At 37.5% G+C, this 18,657-nt stretch overlaps 1 protein-coding gene across 4 annotated transcripts in view; it reads right to left on the reverse strand.

The window, feature by feature from the left end:
• Positions 1-18,657, reverse strand: part of LOC133528402 (metastasis-associated protein MTA3) — a 103,492-nt gene that overhangs the window by 76,182 nt on the left and 8,653 nt on the right. For all 4 annotated transcript variants that reach the window (XM_061865787.1, XM_061865786.1, XM_061865785.1 and 1 more), the window contains exon 2: positions 11,209-11,370. In XM_061865787.1, the coding sequence (XP_061721771.1) occupies positions 11,209-11,370 (162 nt within the window). The remainder of the gene's footprint in view (positions 1-11,208; positions 11,371-18,657) is intronic.

Here is an 18,657-nt window from a genome sequence, read left to right on the forward strand (position 1 = left end):
ATGCACCAGTTGTATAAGAAGGGTAAAAAAAGCGGCCAAGTGCGAGTCGGACTCGCCCATGAAGGGTTCCGTAGGTACCATTAATGACGTATTAAAAAAGCTACTTACTAGATCTCGTTAAAACTAATTTTAGGTGGAAGTTTGCACGGTAATGTATATCATATAATTTTTTTTAGTTTTATCATTCTGTTATTTTAGAAGTGGGGGACACACATTTTACCACTTTGGAAGTGTCTCTCGCGCAAACTATTCAGTTTAGAAAAAAATGATATTAGAAACCTCAATATAATTTTTAAAGACCTATCCATAGATACCCCACACGTATGGGTTTGATGAAAAAAGATTTTTTGAGTTTCAGTTCTAAGTATGGGGAACCCCCAAAATTTATTGCCTTTTTTCTATTTTTGTGTAAAAATCTTAATGCGGTTCATAGAATACATCTTCTTACTAAGTTTGAACAGTGTAGCTCTTATAGTTTCGGAAAAAAGTGGCTGTGACATACGGATGGACAGACAGACATGACGAATCCATAAGGGTTCCGTTTTTTGCCATTTGGCTACGGAACCCTAAAAAGGCGAGTGGCGTGTGTTACAATATGAGCCGAAGACGAACATTGTAAAGGAATACGCCACGAGCATTTTTTGACCTACTTATACAACGTATAGCGTTGTAACACGGGCATTACATTTAATTCAACCAAACAATTGAAAACTGTGACATATCAATGTCATTTCAAACATCAATCGTCCGAGATAGTACTTACGTTTAGTAGCAAATGTATAAACTCGTACTAAACACTTATCAATATGTAAATAGGCCCTAAGGCAAGTGTATACGCTCGTAAAGGCCTATAAGATAAAAATCAATTATTGATTATCTCCGAAATGGAATTAATTAGAACCGGTGTCTTTGAGAAAGTTACTTAATTTAAGCCCACGAATGCACCCTTGAAACTAACGGAAATAAAAAAACACGGTCTATATGTCTGTATATTTAGTATGTCCGAGTCTCACGAAAGTTTAATATTAAAATTTAGGCAGTTTTTCATAACGGTACGTATACCAGGGCTGCCTTTTGAGTTCTGTCGTTTGCAAACCTCCCGCGATTTGGCTTAATGATTATGGGCCATATATTCGTCTTAGGTTGTGTATCTTTATTCAGTTTGATTTAGTTAAAATTGTTGTCTAATAATTTTGTGTAAGATTGTACGAACGTGTTAAACTTCTGTTTTTTTACTGGCTATACAAACTAACCAATATTGATACACGGGCCACCATGAAATAGTTAACATAATTGCTTACATCGCGCTGTTGACAGATCTGTTATCAGCGACTTATCAGTGAATTATAACTCTGGGCGAACGTAACGGCTACTTGCTCTGACGATTTCATGTAAAAACTGCGTCTTCATTGTTCATTATTAAGAGTATGATTGATGTTTCGTACCTAGCCCATCAAACTTTGAATATTACCGTGAACATAACACAGGATAATTCAATAATAAAACGGAAATATGTGGAATATGAAAAGGCCACTTTCGTGCCTTGTGGATCAACAGCGCGTGACTTTATGATATTCGATTATGTACTGCCTTAACTCATTCACTGCCAGGGGGCGTGGCCTAGGAACAAACTTGTATGACGGTGAACGCATATATGCGTCGGTGGCAGTGATAATAATTACATTTATAGATTATTCGAGAGTTCTAAAGTGGTGCACAAACGATCAATCATGTATGAAAATCACATGTATTTGACGTAAAAGACGTACAGTCAGCAATTCAATTCGGTTAGCACCTTTGCATACATACTTTTATGCAGGGGGTCACTTATCTCTGCTGCTGACTGTACAGTATCTACCATTCTGTAATAGCTTAGTAAAAAGTGATGATTCTATATGTAGAACAAATAGAACAATTAACACTGTAAAAGATATACTTTTAAACGTGAATTTTAGAGATATATCTATATTAGGAAAAGTTATATACTGTACACGATTTAAGTCACTGACAAGTCTGCTTGAAGTGCGATTGAAACAATTTCAACCCAAGCGTCAATATTTTGGCCTTAGTCGGTTTAGATCAGAAGAAACATCAATTTATTTCAAATAGCGAGTGTCAATCGATTAACGTTAATCAAAATTTTTGTCCAGTGCCTTCAATTACCTAACTGCGCTTGACAATAGCTTCAAGCTAAGTGGAAAACGATTGTCAAACCTACGTGTCTTGTCAAGCGTGCTTGATCGTTTATGCTGTGAATAAAGATTACATGCATTTGTTTATAGGTAGTTACTATTCAATTAAGTTTTTCATACATATCAGTACAACATATCTTCGTTTTCTTTGGGCAGCAGATAGGTAAGAGAATCCGAACTTCTTATTAAGCGATGTCTCTCCCGTGCCAAGATAGATAGATAGATAGATCATTTATTGATAAAATTTACATGTCATTTTTAGGGTTCCGTAGTCAGGAATCCTTATAGTTTCGCCTTGTCCGTCTGTCTGTCTGTCTGTCTGTCCGAGACTTTGCTCCGTGGTCGTTAGTGCTAGAAAGCTGAAATTTGGCATGGATATATAAATCAATAAAGCCGACAAAGTCGTACAATAAAATCTAAAAATTTTTTTTTTTTAGGGTACCTCCCCTACACGTAAAGTGGTGGTGAAATTTTTTTTTCGCTTCAACACTAGAGTGTGGGTTATCGTTGGAAAGGTCTTTCAAAACTAATAGGGGTTTTCAAAAAACATTTTAGATAAAGTGAATATATTCGGAGATAATCGCTCCGAAAGAAAATAAAAATGTGTCCCCCCCCCCCCTCTAACTTTTGAACCATAGGTCCAAAAAATATGAAAAAAATCGTGAAAGTAGAGCTTAAGAAAGACATTAAATGAAAACAATAGCGGACATGATCAGTTTAGCTGTTTTTGAGTTATCGAAAAAGTTTTCCCTTCATATTAAAAAGACTTACTTTAATTAGGTACTGATTATGCAAATTTGCCTATTTGTTTAACTCGGGTGAAAGGTACCGTTTCATCCCTTGGTTAACAATTTACTATACTTTAAGCTCCAGTTTAGCTTATTGTGACGGAAGAGTAACTACGGAACCCTACACTGAGCGTGGCCCGACATGCTCTTGGCCGGTTTTGCTAATTTCTTTCATTTTCAAGGGGCACTGCATTACAATTAGCAGATTGGTTTGCTATTTGGATGTAAATTAAGGATTTACTTTTTTTACCTAATTATAATTACAATAGAAATGTATACAATTTTGTATACTACATAAATATATTGGCTTACACAGCCATGAAAAACGTTGTCGCCCTGCCTGACACTGCTTGTATAGTCTGAAATAGACTCGAAGGCCAATGATGATGATGATGATAAATATAAAGAAACAATGTATAGTCAGCTGCAGAGACGTCTGAGCCCCTGGCAGCTTGGAAGGTCGTATGTCAACTTTTCTCTATTTTGATATATCAGATAGTTCAGGGTCTTTTACAAACAGTGTCGTATGCATAGTTATTACATCGCAGTTTGGTATAAGAGTTATTTTCTAAAACCTAAAAAGAGTCCCACTGAAACATGACTGAAAACCTAAACGTGACCAAAGCAACTGCGAGCCGCCCTGACAATAACAATAATGTTTGTATTAACGTCCTACATAAAGCACTGTGCTTAAAATAACTCATAAACAAACAAGTTCAATAGTACATAGTTAAAATAACTGAAACTAGCAAAAATTTGTGTTAATAGTAATAGGTAAATCTGTTAAATAAGATTGAACGGGAATAGTTATTTGTTTTACAAGGGGAAACTTGTTGTTTAACCGCTCGTGCTAATATTGATACCCGAGGCAAGGGAAAGATTCCAAAATTGAACCACGAGCTTAGAGAGTGGTTCGAGAAGGGGAATCTTGAGTGTTGCGAGGGTTAAATAAACTTTGCCTCCGAGTGAAACACAAAAATTTTCACCACACCAACGTGGTTTTTTTGGCATTCAAAGTTAGTATTTTAACTTTGAATACCAAAAAAATCAACCAAATCAAATCCAAATGAGTGTAATAAAAATGTATCATTCAAAATCATCATTTAAAACTCAATTCTACCAGCACAACTCAAAATTTGCATTTGATTACTTTTGCCCCACGTGTGGATAAAATACAACTTTCTCATTAATTGTTGAACAATCAAGAGGGACTTTACCAGTTGGTGGGGGGAAAAAATCCTTATAATACTGCCACGAAGGGCACTTGCGTATTTTGAGGCGAGATATACCTACGCCCTGATCGATTGTAGAGTTTGCCAATCAATTTGCTATCGAGCTAATTTAATGAAATCGTGTATCTGTTTCGTAATGTCGCTGGATCGGAAATTCAACAAGTGATATTACTAAATGGTTACACGATTGTATTACATTCGCTTCAGAGAAATTTTGATTGAAGATAACACGCTTCACTCTAGGCATACCTCGCCTTGACTTTAATTTATTCGTATTTTGTTGATAACAATGATAATAATAAATCTAGTACAGAAATGTAGGTATTATAATCTTTTACGTTCAATTTTTTTTTTTAGAAAACAAACACCTAGTACCTCCACCTTACAGAAAACCGCAGCCAAATAACACTTGACCCTACTCATAGTGTTGTGTTCCTGCCGGTGAGTAAGGTTGCCAGAGCGAGGGGGGGGGGGGGGGGGGGGGTTTAGGGTCGGCAACGCGCATGTAATTCCTCTAGAGTTGCAGGCGTACATAGTCTACGGGGACTGCTTACCATCAGGCAGGCCGTATGCTTGTTTGCCACCGACGTAGTATTTTTTTTTCTTCCTCGCGTTGTCCCGGCATTTTGACACAGCTCATGGGAGCTTGGGGTCCGCTTGACAACTAATCCCAAGATTTGGCGTAGGCACTAGTTTTTACGAAAGCGACTGCCATCTGACCTTCCAACCCAGGGGGTAAACTAGGCCTCGTTGGGATTAGTCCGGTTTCCTCACGATGTTTTCCTTCACAGAAAAGCGACTGGTAAATAATTTATGATATTTGCCACCGACGTAGTATAAAAAAAAACAGCCTTTTATAAATATATCTAAAGTAAATGAACTAAGGCCTAAAGCTTCCTACGTTACTAAGAAAACTATTACATAGAAATGTAAATTGCGCAATTATAAATTACCGGTTTAGTTGTGTACCACACGCAAGTAAAGTAACAAAACAAAAAAAAAAACCATGAAAAATATGACTGGAACCAAATTGATCAATTTCTAGAAAACAAAATTTGCCAAACTTTGTTCTTGAACACGGACAAACTATGAACAGAAATATCTATATCGTTAAGAGATTCATTATACAAATGTATAAAAATCGATCGATGTAAATAAATCGATATATATAAGCGCTATAAATGTGATGCGTTAATAACGTAACGGCGAATATACCCACTAGTTATCACCAAGTTGTTACCAGTGGTAACTTTTCTTCCTCGCGTTGTCCCGGCATTTTCCACGGCTCATGGGAGCCTGGGGTCCGCTTGACAACTAATCCCAAGATTTGGCGTAGGCGCTAGTTTTTACGACACTACTGGGAAAAAATCCCAGTAGTTACCACCGAACCGAACCAAACCAAGTTGGTGGTAACTACTGTGTTTTTTTTTCCAAGGTTTTACACCAAAATTTTGTTAAAGTTCAAAACGAATGAAAGCAGTATAAATAGTATAGTTTAAATACAGAAGTACTTTAATAAATAATGAAATGTTCGTTAGTGTTCCAGTAAACTGGCTTAAAGTGTTAAAAAATAGTTCTAGCTCAAGAAAATTAACCCGAATATGGGCAATCAGGGGAAATAATTCGTGTAGTTTTGAAAATTGGACTTGAGGACTTTTATCTGTAGAGTATGTTTATCTGGAGACCACAAGGTATAACTATGCCAATTTTCAAAACTACACGAATTATTTGTTCGTTCGGTCGTATAATTAATTCAAATTACAGTTAATAAGACAAATTTCATCCAAACGTTAATTTCTCCTTGACTATTTTAGTTTTTGCACGTGTAGAGTCACGTCTGAAAATATCAATACGAAAAATGTGTCAAAAATATGTATACACTACCTTAATAAATGGGCAAATAAAGTTGTGTAAGCATACATATTTTTGGCACTTTTTTCGTATCGATATTTTCAGACGTGAATTAATCACTTTTAAGGCAGTTTACTAAAACACTAATCGACTTCTAATTATTTATTAAAGAACTCTATATTTATACAATAGTATTAACACTATTGGTATTCGTATTAAACTAAAAAAAACTGGAAAAAGTTCCCAGTAGTTACTACTGGTGGTAACTAGTGGGAATAACCAACCGAACAAATAGTCCAGAGTAGTCCAGATGCGACTGTTTAAGTGAGGTAGGGTATTCTACTATTTATAGCCGAGAATCACACGTGCGATAGGCCATATGGGCCCACGTGACGTGGCCAATTTCAGCACTGTAATACACGTACACGTACCGATTAGTTATACCAAACGGTGCTGTCTTAGTCGACGGCGACGGTGACGTGCGTGACTGTTACGAAAATCGATAGCAAATAATATTACTACTAATTTGCATTTCAAGGACTGTGTTCTAGTTAGATATTACTTTTCAGAGTAATTTTGTAACTGTATTATAAGCATACATAGAACTTTTCGTGGCAAAACCGAATGCTTGAGAAATGAAACATCGGTAAATCTATCATTGGCAAGTCTAATAATCAGGGATCGGAACCGGTTTTTTGGAAAAACTTTGAAATAAACATATATTTCGGTTTATTTTATACTACAAATATAGGACTCGGTTGTGTTTTTAGATAACGACTTCGTATTATGAGATTGCCCAATTAGAAATGAAATAATTAACAAAGAACGAAAAAATACCGTTTTCGTTCCCATACAAAAAATACCGGTTTCCGATCCCTGCTAATAATAGTAATAGATTAGTAGTGCAATAGATTAATAAATAAAAGATGTAAATTCTAGTTGTCAATTTCCGAGAAGTCGCAAATTTCGTCAGTCATAGCATTCCGGGCGATACCTCGTAAAGTAGTTAAGGGCGATGTGACATGAACCCTCGTGGTTGTCAACTGCCGCTCTGTTGATGGGTCGAGGAAAGGCAGCCACCCAAACATGTAAAAAAAATTAGTCGTCGCCCCCCGATTGAAAGTTTGTTCGTGACGTAGGCGTAACGCAATGCCTAAGGCAAGGCCTGATTCAATTACTTAGCAAAGTTGCATAATTAAAATTTGTATCAAAAGGAAATAAGGCAGGTATTTTTTGACCAGCTGACAGTATTTCCACCACGATACAACCGGCTTTTTTAAAATTTACAATATCATCTCAACCTTCTATTATTTATTTTTTTATCTTGTGTTTTTTGTTGTTTGTTGCTGTAAAAATTATTTTTGCACAAAGTTTCAATCGGGAAGTGATGATTATTTTTTTACGATTTTGGGTGGCTGCAGTAGCTCAACCCACCAACGGAGCGGATGTCGTTCACAAGGGCAACCACTACGAGTTTTCACCCGGGATGCGATTGGCCATAGAAATCTGTTCCTGGCACGCAGTCCATTTCAAGAAAGCAAATCAATTACTAATCGGTGCATACAGTAGCGGAAAAAAGTCTATCATATCTGCCGTGCCCCCGCCAAGACGAGCAAAGCGAAGCGCAAGGGCACTACCTACCTTTTCTCGAAGCGCTTAGTCGTTTATTTGAACCCGCATAACTTGGGTTTGGATTAAACCAGATAAACAAAATTCTCGGCATATAATGTCAATAGTGAACTTAAGCATAAAAAACAATGGGTTGCACTCCGGGAGTGCCGGCAGTGAGAGAAAACTTTAATATTAACGTTGTGCATTATTGATATTTTGGAATGGTTAGGAAATAATTTTGCACGAATTGCTTTAATTATCAGTATAAAAGTACTATCATTTATGTGGTAAAATACAATATTCGTTTATTGCGCTATCGTGCACATACATGACAATTTATATTACATTAAAAATTCAACACTTCAGAACTATTACAATTATTTAACATTAAAAAGTTTTTCTCTCAGAAAAATCAACTTCCATCCATAATTTCAACGACTCTTACACCATCATCATTACTAGAACCATCATCGCTCCTGCGCCGCCTAAACGGAACAGCAGGCGCAGGCATATAGGTATTTTCGCCGCGCGGTAGAAAGAGAGGGGGATACTTCCTCTCCTATGACCTTCCTTCCTTCAATGACATTGTAACAGTTTTTCGATCAGGTCACGTGTCCGCCTTACGAATTTTCAATCTGACGAATCTGTCGGTCACGTGACCTGTCGCGAGTTTAAAAAATTTTCACAAAAAGTGCACAGCGCCGCTAAAGAAGTTTTCAATTCAAAAATTTCAGTCGCATAGCACTCATACTTTAGATTTTATTCATATCTAAAAAAACCCCGATTTCGTCACTGACTCACTGATGATCATAAAAACCTTTAGAGTACTTCCTGATGTCCTAGGAAGCTGAAATTTGGTATGCAGGATAGCATTAGTACACAAACAACAAAATAATTCAAAAACTTGAGATTTTTTTGCCCCTAAGGGGGTGAAAAGGGGCGTGAAATTTTGTATGGAGAATCCATTAACGCTGAGCCAATTTAGTTGAAATTTGGCATATATGGATAGTTTTTGTTATGGGGAAGCATATAGAATAGTTTTTAATCCCAAAATCAACGGGTGAGGGTGAAAAAGGGGTGAAAAAGGGCGTTAGGGGGGAAAAGGAGGTTGATGTTTATATGGGGAATTTGATATTGGATTTAGATATTTTTTCTAATTATTTACTCAATTTGGGAGGGGGAGAATTTAGTAACGGTTGTATAAAGTTCGATTTTTAGCCCATACAAAACAATCCGTAGTGATTTTATTAGTCCTTAGAATCGTCCCTGACTTTAGTGAAATTTGACTTAGTTTGACCATACTAGTCGTAATGACGACAGAAATCTCATACGCTCGCTACGACGACGCATCGTGTGCGGACTTGTTAGAAGTTGTACGTGCTCGTAGTGCTCTCGTTCTACGCGCGTATTACGATACGCTTATGCGTCTCCTACGCTTACGCGCCGTGTGCTGAGGGCCTTAGTCATACACATATGGAAATAGACAAATAAAACATGAATGTGATAGATGTTTTGCCGCTACTTTAATTTCCCTATTTCATATACTTAATAACTACCTAAATATAAGGCGAAAACTCTAGTACACAGTACCAAAATAATTAAAACTACCAATATATAAGAGAATATATCGGACGTCTTCTGTATTTTGTGGTAGCTTTCTTCTTTGATAATGTCAAAAATATCTATTACGTTAAGGTAACATCCATATTTGTAAACAGACATATTGAATGGTCGAAATTTCATTTTGTCAATCACAATCATAGAGAAATAAGAAGTAATAGAGTGCTCACTCCATACATCAGTTTTGGAACCAAAATGTTTATTATATAGTTTATATACGCAGTCGACATCTAGCATCGACTAGCGCAACTCTCAGTACTGCTACTCGACAAGATATCGCGGCAAACAAAAAGTCTAATGCTCAACGATTTTCCCGCTAATATTATAACTAGAGTAACCGGAACTCTATTTTCAACTCCTACACTTTCTCTGATTGACGTCGAATAGATGTCGACTGCGAATATAATAATCATTTTGGTACCAAAACTGAGGTATGGAGTGAGCACTCTAATACTTCTTATTTCTCCATGATCACAATATTATCGCCGACTATACTTGTCTTAAATGGCCAGTGATCAATAACCTTACGGCTCATCAAGAGTTCATTGAGATTGAGGGTTTTCTCAAAATAGCCCATCTCCACCATCAACCTTCTAGATAACTTTCGCACCGAAGTTACTACCATGAAGTTTAACATACTGCTAGGTATGTTAAGTTAAAATACAGCTCGATCGGATACTGGTTTTCATTCAGCTCGCAGGATTTAACTTAAATCTATTTACATAAATATCGCGTGTTAAAATAAAGCTAGTTATTCGACTAATTTTAACTTCGAATGAGAATTGAGGCGGTCAGCCAACACTTGGTTTCAAGAACCTTAGAAACCCCTCGTCGCAAGTGTCACGTCACGAGTGGTAAGAGAACTAGCTTGGAATATTTAACATACTTTTAGAATCTAGTTTACATGTTTTAGCCGACTACGACAATATCAAATAAAGGGTCATTCTTTTAGTAGTCTGTATTGTATTCCTATTACGTGTTCTACACCTATAGTCCGAAACGACTGAAGCGAATCTGATGGATGTGTCTGAATTTGTTTCGTTCAGTGTCCGGTATCTTTCACTCTAATATCCAGAGTTAAGCGATTATTGAGAAAATAACCGGTCAAGTGAAAGTTTGTTTAACTCGCGCACCGAGGGTTCCGTACCAACTTTCAATTTTCTCGTTTTACTATAATCACGAACGACTTTACCAGAAGTATACTAAGTATAATTCATATAATTGGGTACAGCGCCATGTATCGGCAAATTGGCTAACTAATTATTCCAAAGTTCTCGTGATATTTAGCAATGTGACAGACAGACGGACCGACAGAGTCAACCATAAGGGTTACTTCTGTACCTTTTTGATACGGAACCCTAAAAGCCGCAGTCGGGTTAGGTCCTTGCCACACTTGAAGGAAATTCTGTCGCCGATCTTCCGCGAAGTGTGCCCGCTATTTGTATTTTATATGCAATAACATGTATTGGCATTCCGCCGCGGAAGTTCGGCGACAGAATTTCCGTCAAGTGTGGCAAGGACCTTAGTTTTTCAAACTTGTTTATCTGAAAATGCCTACGAAAATGATTTGAATCACATTATCGGCAAAGAATCGCATATCGGCATTATGTTATTCGGTGCCAATGCCAACAGATGTCATTAACACCGCGACACGTTTATGCTATAAAAGAGCGTAGGCTACCTGCTATACTCATGTTTATATCACTTTGATTAAGAAATGGAAAAATTGAATACTCACCGCCTCGGGCCAGGCGAATGATCAGGGGAGGGGGCTCTACCAGCTGAGCTACCGAGACTTATATGTTTGCGGCGAACATTACCTCAACAGCATGCGTGAATATAAAGCCTTATTTTTCGTTTATTATCTACATAGATTTCGATAGCAGACGGCTTTATTAACTAAAATTTACTTACTTTGATGCTTATCAGCTAATTGTATGAGCGGGTTCGGCAGGTCCCGCCGCCGGTAGAAACACATGACTTTTGCTTCCACGTTGCCTGATGCCGTCTTGTTCAGTTCTTCTATCCGCCGGATTTGGTACGGAGACGTCGACGACGTCTCAAAATAGACGCAGTCTGTGCACAAACAAAGAGAACATTGTTAAATCCAGGTGTTACAATATTTACGGTGCAGCAATTCTATACTGAAACACACCCGGCTTGTCAGTAGAAAAAGACGCGAAATTCAAATTTTGTATGGGAACATAGGAAGTCAACTCTTCGCGCCAACATTTTTTTAATTTCCCATCCTTTTCAGCTTTTTCTACTGACAAGGTTGCTGTGTCAGAGTATATATTATTGTATAGTAAGGATCGAGTGTCACATGTTTTAACCCTTTTCCAGGCATAGTACAATTTATCGATCACTTATACGCGCCAACAGAATTTCAATATATGTTATTGGATTTTTTGGAAAACGGCCTGAAAAAGAGTAAAGAAAACAACGCATGTGTATGTTTATTTCAAATAAATTTAATAGATTTTCTTATAAATATGCTAGATATGAACGTCTTGATGCAGGATTTGGCAGGATAGTTCAGTGTTGCTTGATGTTTAGACTTCAGTATTTATTTAGTAGAGCGAATATCAGGTGAACTATTCAGCTTGGGCTGGTACAACTATGTATTAAGTGTAGGTAAGTAGAGTACTATTAATGAGATGGCTTTGATACATGCATAATTTCTGTAAATACACAATGAATGTAAAATTTGCTAGATACATTATTATTCATTACATTATCCTATAATTTCACAACGTAATACGTTCAGTTCTTTCCGTCTTAGACATACTCTTATTTTGCTTGGGTTTAGGTGATGTCAATCTTTACTGTTCTTTTGCAAATGTTCAATTCATAAGTATAATCATTAATCAGTGGCGTGACGTTTCAGGCATCTCTTTTGAACAAAGAGGAAAATGGTCACGTTAATATCTTGAAGTAAAGAATCTAATTAACTTAGTTAGCATTATAATAATACAAGTTCGATATAATATTCCTATATTTTTATCGTATAAAACTTCCTAATTGTCGATTGTTGGTTGTAGTTTCATCGCCATGAACCGCTCATGTCGCGTGGAAAGTAGTTGGAGCGGAACGGATGGCCGGTCTGTATCAGTACCTTACTTGCACTTATGCCAGTTGCTCGTACCACGCATCCACTAAAAATGGCGCTTATTACCGTTACACCGCATAGCAATACTAAATAGTTTATGCGCGCACAATGCGATGCTCCAGACCTTTCATGCCAAACAAAGCCTATGTAACGACGTTAGTTGTGGACTATTAATCTTGTGACAATACTGTACTCGCCTTTCTCTCGATTTATAGACAACTGGAGTTTGAGCTTTGTGCCGTCTTGTAGGAATAATAAATTAACTAATTGCATGTCGCCTAATTTTTAATTAACAAAACTAATACGTACGTATCAATCCACGTTAGAATAACGTAAGGAGATATCGTATTTCGCGAATAGAAGTTTCCATTCTAGTGCGATTTCGAGGTCACCTAAAATTAACTTACGATGAGACGTTGTGATTCGACGTGGTATAGGTAGATAGGCTAGACGGGTGCTCTTTTCTACGTCAAACGAAAGACCACTGGAAATCTTTGTATATCAATTCATAACGGCTGAACTTGGATTCGAGATAATGCGTATGCAGTTGTGCACGCCTGCAAGTCGTTTCATTTAAAATAAGGTATCTAATGATAAAATTACCGTTCTAGAAATGGCGGCATTCTACTAAACAGGTAAGGTAACTATAGCGATAGCGCAATGCATCGTGGTACATCCTTGCAGTTTATTGCTCACCAGCCAATAAACAATCGACCAGGCCCACCATTCCCGCCAAGCATCTACAAATCTAGATCGCGGTGCTATCCTACCGCGACCCGCTGTAAGAACGACACTCGTACTTTAATATCGATAGGTAAGCAGCTAGCTACACCCGCTGCCGTTCTGGTTCTATACATACCTACCAGCGGCTATGTCCATAGCGTAATACCTACCTATGCATACTCGCGTAGCTATGTGGGTATATAAGTTGGGCATTATGCGGCTGATAGCGGTGTTAACGTCCGTTCAGTTTTGCCAAGACTTTGGTCAGGGGCGGATTAAGAAGGCGCGGGGCCCTTAGCACAATATCTCGCGGGGCCCCCCTGGTTTAAAAAAAAAAAAAAAGATTAAGTGCGAGTCGGATTCGCACCCCGCCCGAGGATTCAGTACCATACCATCACAACATTTTTACAATGTCTTAATTTGTTTCCACTCGTTCTCGATTAGTTTTAACATGTTATGCAGTGTATTACAAAATGTGTTTTCTTTGATTTTTTTTTTTGCTTTGACCCTGTAGTGTGGCGTATGGTTGGATAAGGTCTTTCAAAACGAATAAAGGTCTTCAAAAACCTGTTTCTTAACAAAGTTATTATTTACTGAAATATTCGCCCTCTAACTTTTGAACCATGGGCCCAAAAAACATGAAAAAATCGTGAAACAAAAGCTTAATAAATACTTTCAATTAAAACTATAGCGAGAATACTACATTGCCAAAAAGTTGCAGATTTGAACTATAAGCGATTAGGAAGAAGAGCGCGGATGACACGAACTATAGGTATATGACGTCATTTAAAATCCGGAGTATTTTCCTTATTTATTAATTTGAAGGAATTCCGATTTATTTATTTTTCATTATTTTAATCAGCCATTTTAAAAGAGCCTAATCTTAATGAAGTTGTGTTATTTTATCACAGTTCCTTTATTTTATATAGGTATCCTTACCTTCGGTCTTCATCATTTTGCCAAATTTTGACAAATGGTCAAAATAATTGTTTGCAGATGGTTTGCAGATTTTGAAAAGAACTTACGAGTATTGCAAGTTAAATAAAAGCATGCAGGGATACTGTTTAACAACATCAATATTATTACGTTTAATAAAAGCTTATAAAAATAGGTGAAAAGTGAGTCGGACCTAAGAAGTGGGAACTAATTGCTAAGTGAGCCAAAAAACAAGGCCGAAGGCTGAGCCCCACGTGCTAAAATCCGGACCACCCGATTTCGTAGCATTCCCGTGCGAAGCTGAAGGCCAAGCTGCAGGAAAGCGGAGCCTAGAATGAAACCAATGCCAGAGTGTGAACGAGGCCGTAGGCCGAGCTCCGTATTGGGACCGTGCGAAGTGCATGGTGGGGGTAAGCAAAGCGATCCCAGCGCATAAGGTGGTAAAAATTTGAACTAACTGCGGATAACGTCTTAAACATTTCGTACAATTATATGGCTCGAAATGAAACTTTGATTTACGATTACTCCTGAAATATTCATTTAAATTGTATGGTGTAAGGGACCATTGTAATCTGTATGAAATGCTTAATATGACTAACGTATTTATTTCGATAATTGTTAATAATGTATCCATGAAAATAGCTTTGCAAATGCCACATATTACGTTATCTTTTTCTAGAAGTTAAGAATGGATATAGTAAGTTATCCTTAAAAGATAGACATTTAACATCGCGGACTTTTTTGTAGACCTATGAATGAGAAACAACCCCACCATACATTGTGTTGTTATAGCTCAAACGGATTAGGCAGCGTTTTCGATTAAAGCTCCTAGTCAGCGTGATTTTTTCCGAAAACGTCGTTATATTTCAAACAATTTACACAAAACCTTAACAAGTTATATACTTAAGCCTTCCTCAAGAATCACTCTATTGATAGATGAAAGTCGTATGAAAATCCGTTCAGTAGTTTTTAGTTTTGGAGTAGTTTTATAAGATGTAGTGAATTGACGTTTTCCCCTAGACTTGCGGACACTAGGTTGCGTGACAGTCGTGCACGCTCCCAATAAGGGCGGTGGCCCGGAGCGTTCTATCGCGGCGCGCCACCATGCAAAGGCTGAATTGTAGGAGAACAGAGTTTGTAATTGAACTAATGTGATCTCGGCTCGCCTGCTGCTCGGCCTTAGTTCTTGCTCGAAAGTGCGACTTGCTGGGATGCTTTGGGTATCGGGCCCTATGTAGGGCTTTACATCCGGCCTATGCGAATGCAAAGCCCTGCGTAGGGGCCCCGCTGTTTTCTTTTTATAACATTTTGACAATTAGATCATATGTATCACGGCTTTGCTGCAACTCTGCATATTTTGGGCGCCCGGCCAGCCGTAGAGGAGCGCGTCCTTTGGCCTCCTATGGATTCAAAGCTGATCATCATTAGGCATTAGCCTGTATAGGTGCAATTTGTTATTTGAAATAATAATTAATGAATAAATCATCCTTCCTTGCTTTTCACTAATATGTTTTTAAACACAGTATATTCTTTTGTTCGTTTCCGAGCTCTGCTGTTTCCTGCAGCTAAGCCATGCATAAAAGTTTTGAGACACTCTGCACCTTCGGTTTCATGCTAAACTCTGCTCTTGGTCTTTGCGTAAGCCTAAAAATTATTAAAATTTGGTATCGTCATAAAGAAAAATAGACAGGATAATTACAAATAATAATAATTGATCAATATTGTTACTGACTTACGAAAAAAATACATTGTAAATAAAATGTGGTAGTAAAGGATCCGCGGTGTGCGAGTTCTACTTGAACTTGGCCGGTTCCGCGTGCCGAAATCACATGGTCAGGGTCGGAGTGCGGGGCCCCCCTTAGGCGCGGGGCCCTTAGCATATGCTTTTTCTGCTGTTCGGTTAATCCGCCACTGACTTTGGTGTATTTTTGGAACGTGTCAATAAGTAAGTGTATATTAAAATTAGCCTGGACACGTCATCGTGAGAGTACCGAAGTGATTGAATTCGCTCTCGATGAGATTTTGCTGTTTAGATCGCCATGTGTTTTGCGATATACAACTCTTAATAAATGTGCATGCAAAATATTGCTAGTTACTGAGATGGGAACTGTGGTTGATTTCATCTAGAATAACTGAAGATATCTTAATAATAGGCGAATTATCGTGAGTCACTAACTGGAATCTTGATGTTTAAACTTGCAGTTGAAAAATCTAAAATCGGGTCATGTTCGGATACCTCAGGGCTCCTCTACACGATGGCCTAGCGTAGGCCAGTCTAAGGGACGCAGCTATGCGGTGGAATGAGATAGCAATATCACTTACTCCCTCTAACGCATCAATGCGTTCCTTGGACTGGCCTGCGCTGGGCCATCGTGTAGAGGAGCCATCATATTTTTCAAATACAACAGTACTTAGCTGAGTAAATCGTATTTACTCGTAACGTTAAGTTTGTACACCAAATCAATTGGAATCTGAAAATAACGAATGCTTATCCGGTTATTATCAAATGTTAAACGCCTACCAATAATGAATCTGCAAGTCACTCATCTCAGAGGTGTTTCACGAGGAAGACTGCTATATAAAAATGGATGACAAACTAATAAATAACAATGATCAATGATTAGGGTTCTGTATCCGATGGAAGCCTAATGGGAACCAATTAGGTATTACTAGGGTTTCGCTGTTTCGCTCTTTGCAGGAATTATAATATTAATTTACATGCAAACCAAGTTTCATACTTTCTGCCGGGTGAGACTATATTTGAAGGTTCTAAGAACGTGTTCTAGGTATAGGGCGATAAAAGCTAGTTAATCGATTTTCAGCGCGATTGATGACCTCATGGCGAGGTTTCTAAAGCACGCTATAAGAACGGTGTCACAATGCTAATGACTAAAAGTACTAAAGGTGCTAGTACGACGGACACACATATTCTACTTAAATGCGCCCATGCATGCTAACGTTTATTACCTACTGAGTAGGGCAATCAAATATAGCTGAGCTAACTAAGTGCTCATAAACATCTGATCACTACGCGATCGTCCAAACCTTATAAACTAGTATATACAGTTATTATATTTTTGGGTAACCCGACGTATTTGCCTGAGACTAAGGCTTTTCGATCTCCGAGTATTCTCGTGTTTATGTTTGTCCATTCATGATTCTTTTAGGGTTAGGATAGCTTTAGAGTCCCTTTAAAAGTTCTGGGTGCCACTGCCAACGGCGTTCGCTGCGGCGCGAAAGGACTTACCTCAAAGGCCCTTCGAACATAACTACAAGAATGCTGTAAGGCACGGGCTGGGCAGTGGGCACATATATCAAATCCGGTAAAAAAGCCTTCGTAATTACTCTTTAGCACATGTACTTATTATATTATATATATCTTTAGCGCATAAAAACGATCTCTGATTGTAGGACAGATTTTACCGATTTCGATTCCCGAACATGTGGGTAGCACTGTGAATTGAATTAGGCATGTTTAAAATTATCTGATGTGCATTTATTGGTTTTTAAAAATTTGAATTGTCAGTCCCAGAACGTTTTTTTTTTTAGTTTTTTTACGTTTTATGTTAACCTGTTTATGTGCAATAAAGTGACATACATACATACATCCAGTTTCATTATTTTCTCACTGCCGCATAAGCATAACGTAGGCTTCACCCAGAACATGGGCTTCAAAGCCACACTAATATTAATGTGTATATATATGATAAGCTATAGGTACATATATTAGGTATAGATAACATCGTTCCCTATCGAAAATCTAACCGTATGACCCGAAACTTTGAAAAGCTGGACTTGCACAAACTTAGGAAACGAGTTAAAAATGCATGGCATGAAATCACAGTGAACTTTAACAGCAACAGCCATAACCAATTAATTGGCTACTTGACTGTTTTTTGTAAATAATGTCAATCGATCTTGATTTTCCTGAGGATCAAATGTCTATATAGAACTCATGGCATTTAAGCAACACAAAGATCAGAAATTAGAGTTAAAGTCTGACGCTCGCACTCGACGATTGAAACGCCTCTAACAAAGCGTAATATTGCGTTTATGTATATAGTTGTCATACAATTTATTTTTCAGTAAAATGTAAGGAATCGAATGGTACCATTTTCTTTTCTATTTTTGAAAGAAAAAAAAGTTATTTTTTTGAGACTTCGGAGCCTTGTATTTTTTTATAATCACAATATATTTTTTTAAATTCCACTTTTTTACAATGGATGGCTCATTTTCTAACCATTTAACTAAATTTTGTTATAATATTTAACATGTGTCAAGTACCCAATTGAGTTAGCTTTAGCTGTAATTTCACGAAGCCTATCGAGAGGAATACCGTGAAAATATTATTTACTTTGCATTTGGATACCTACCGTTCCTCATTCACTGTAAAAACGCACAGAAGCTAACTATAGCGGATGAAATAATTATTTCGAGTAATAAAAAATATTCGAGTATTCGAAAACTGAGCGGCCGAATATTCGAATATCAAAACGGGTCGAATATTCGACAAATTCGAATTGCAAGCCGTATCTACGAATGAGCTGTTACATAAATTTGAACCTTAATACTATCACGATTGCTTTTTAAACGAC

This window comes from Cydia pomonella, chromosome 19, assembly GCF_033807575.1.
Source record: "Cydia pomonella isolate Wapato2018A chromosome 19, ilCydPomo1, whole genome shotgun sequence".
Lineage (NCBI taxonomy): Eukaryota > Metazoa > Arthropoda > Insecta > Lepidoptera > Tortricidae > Cydia > Cydia pomonella.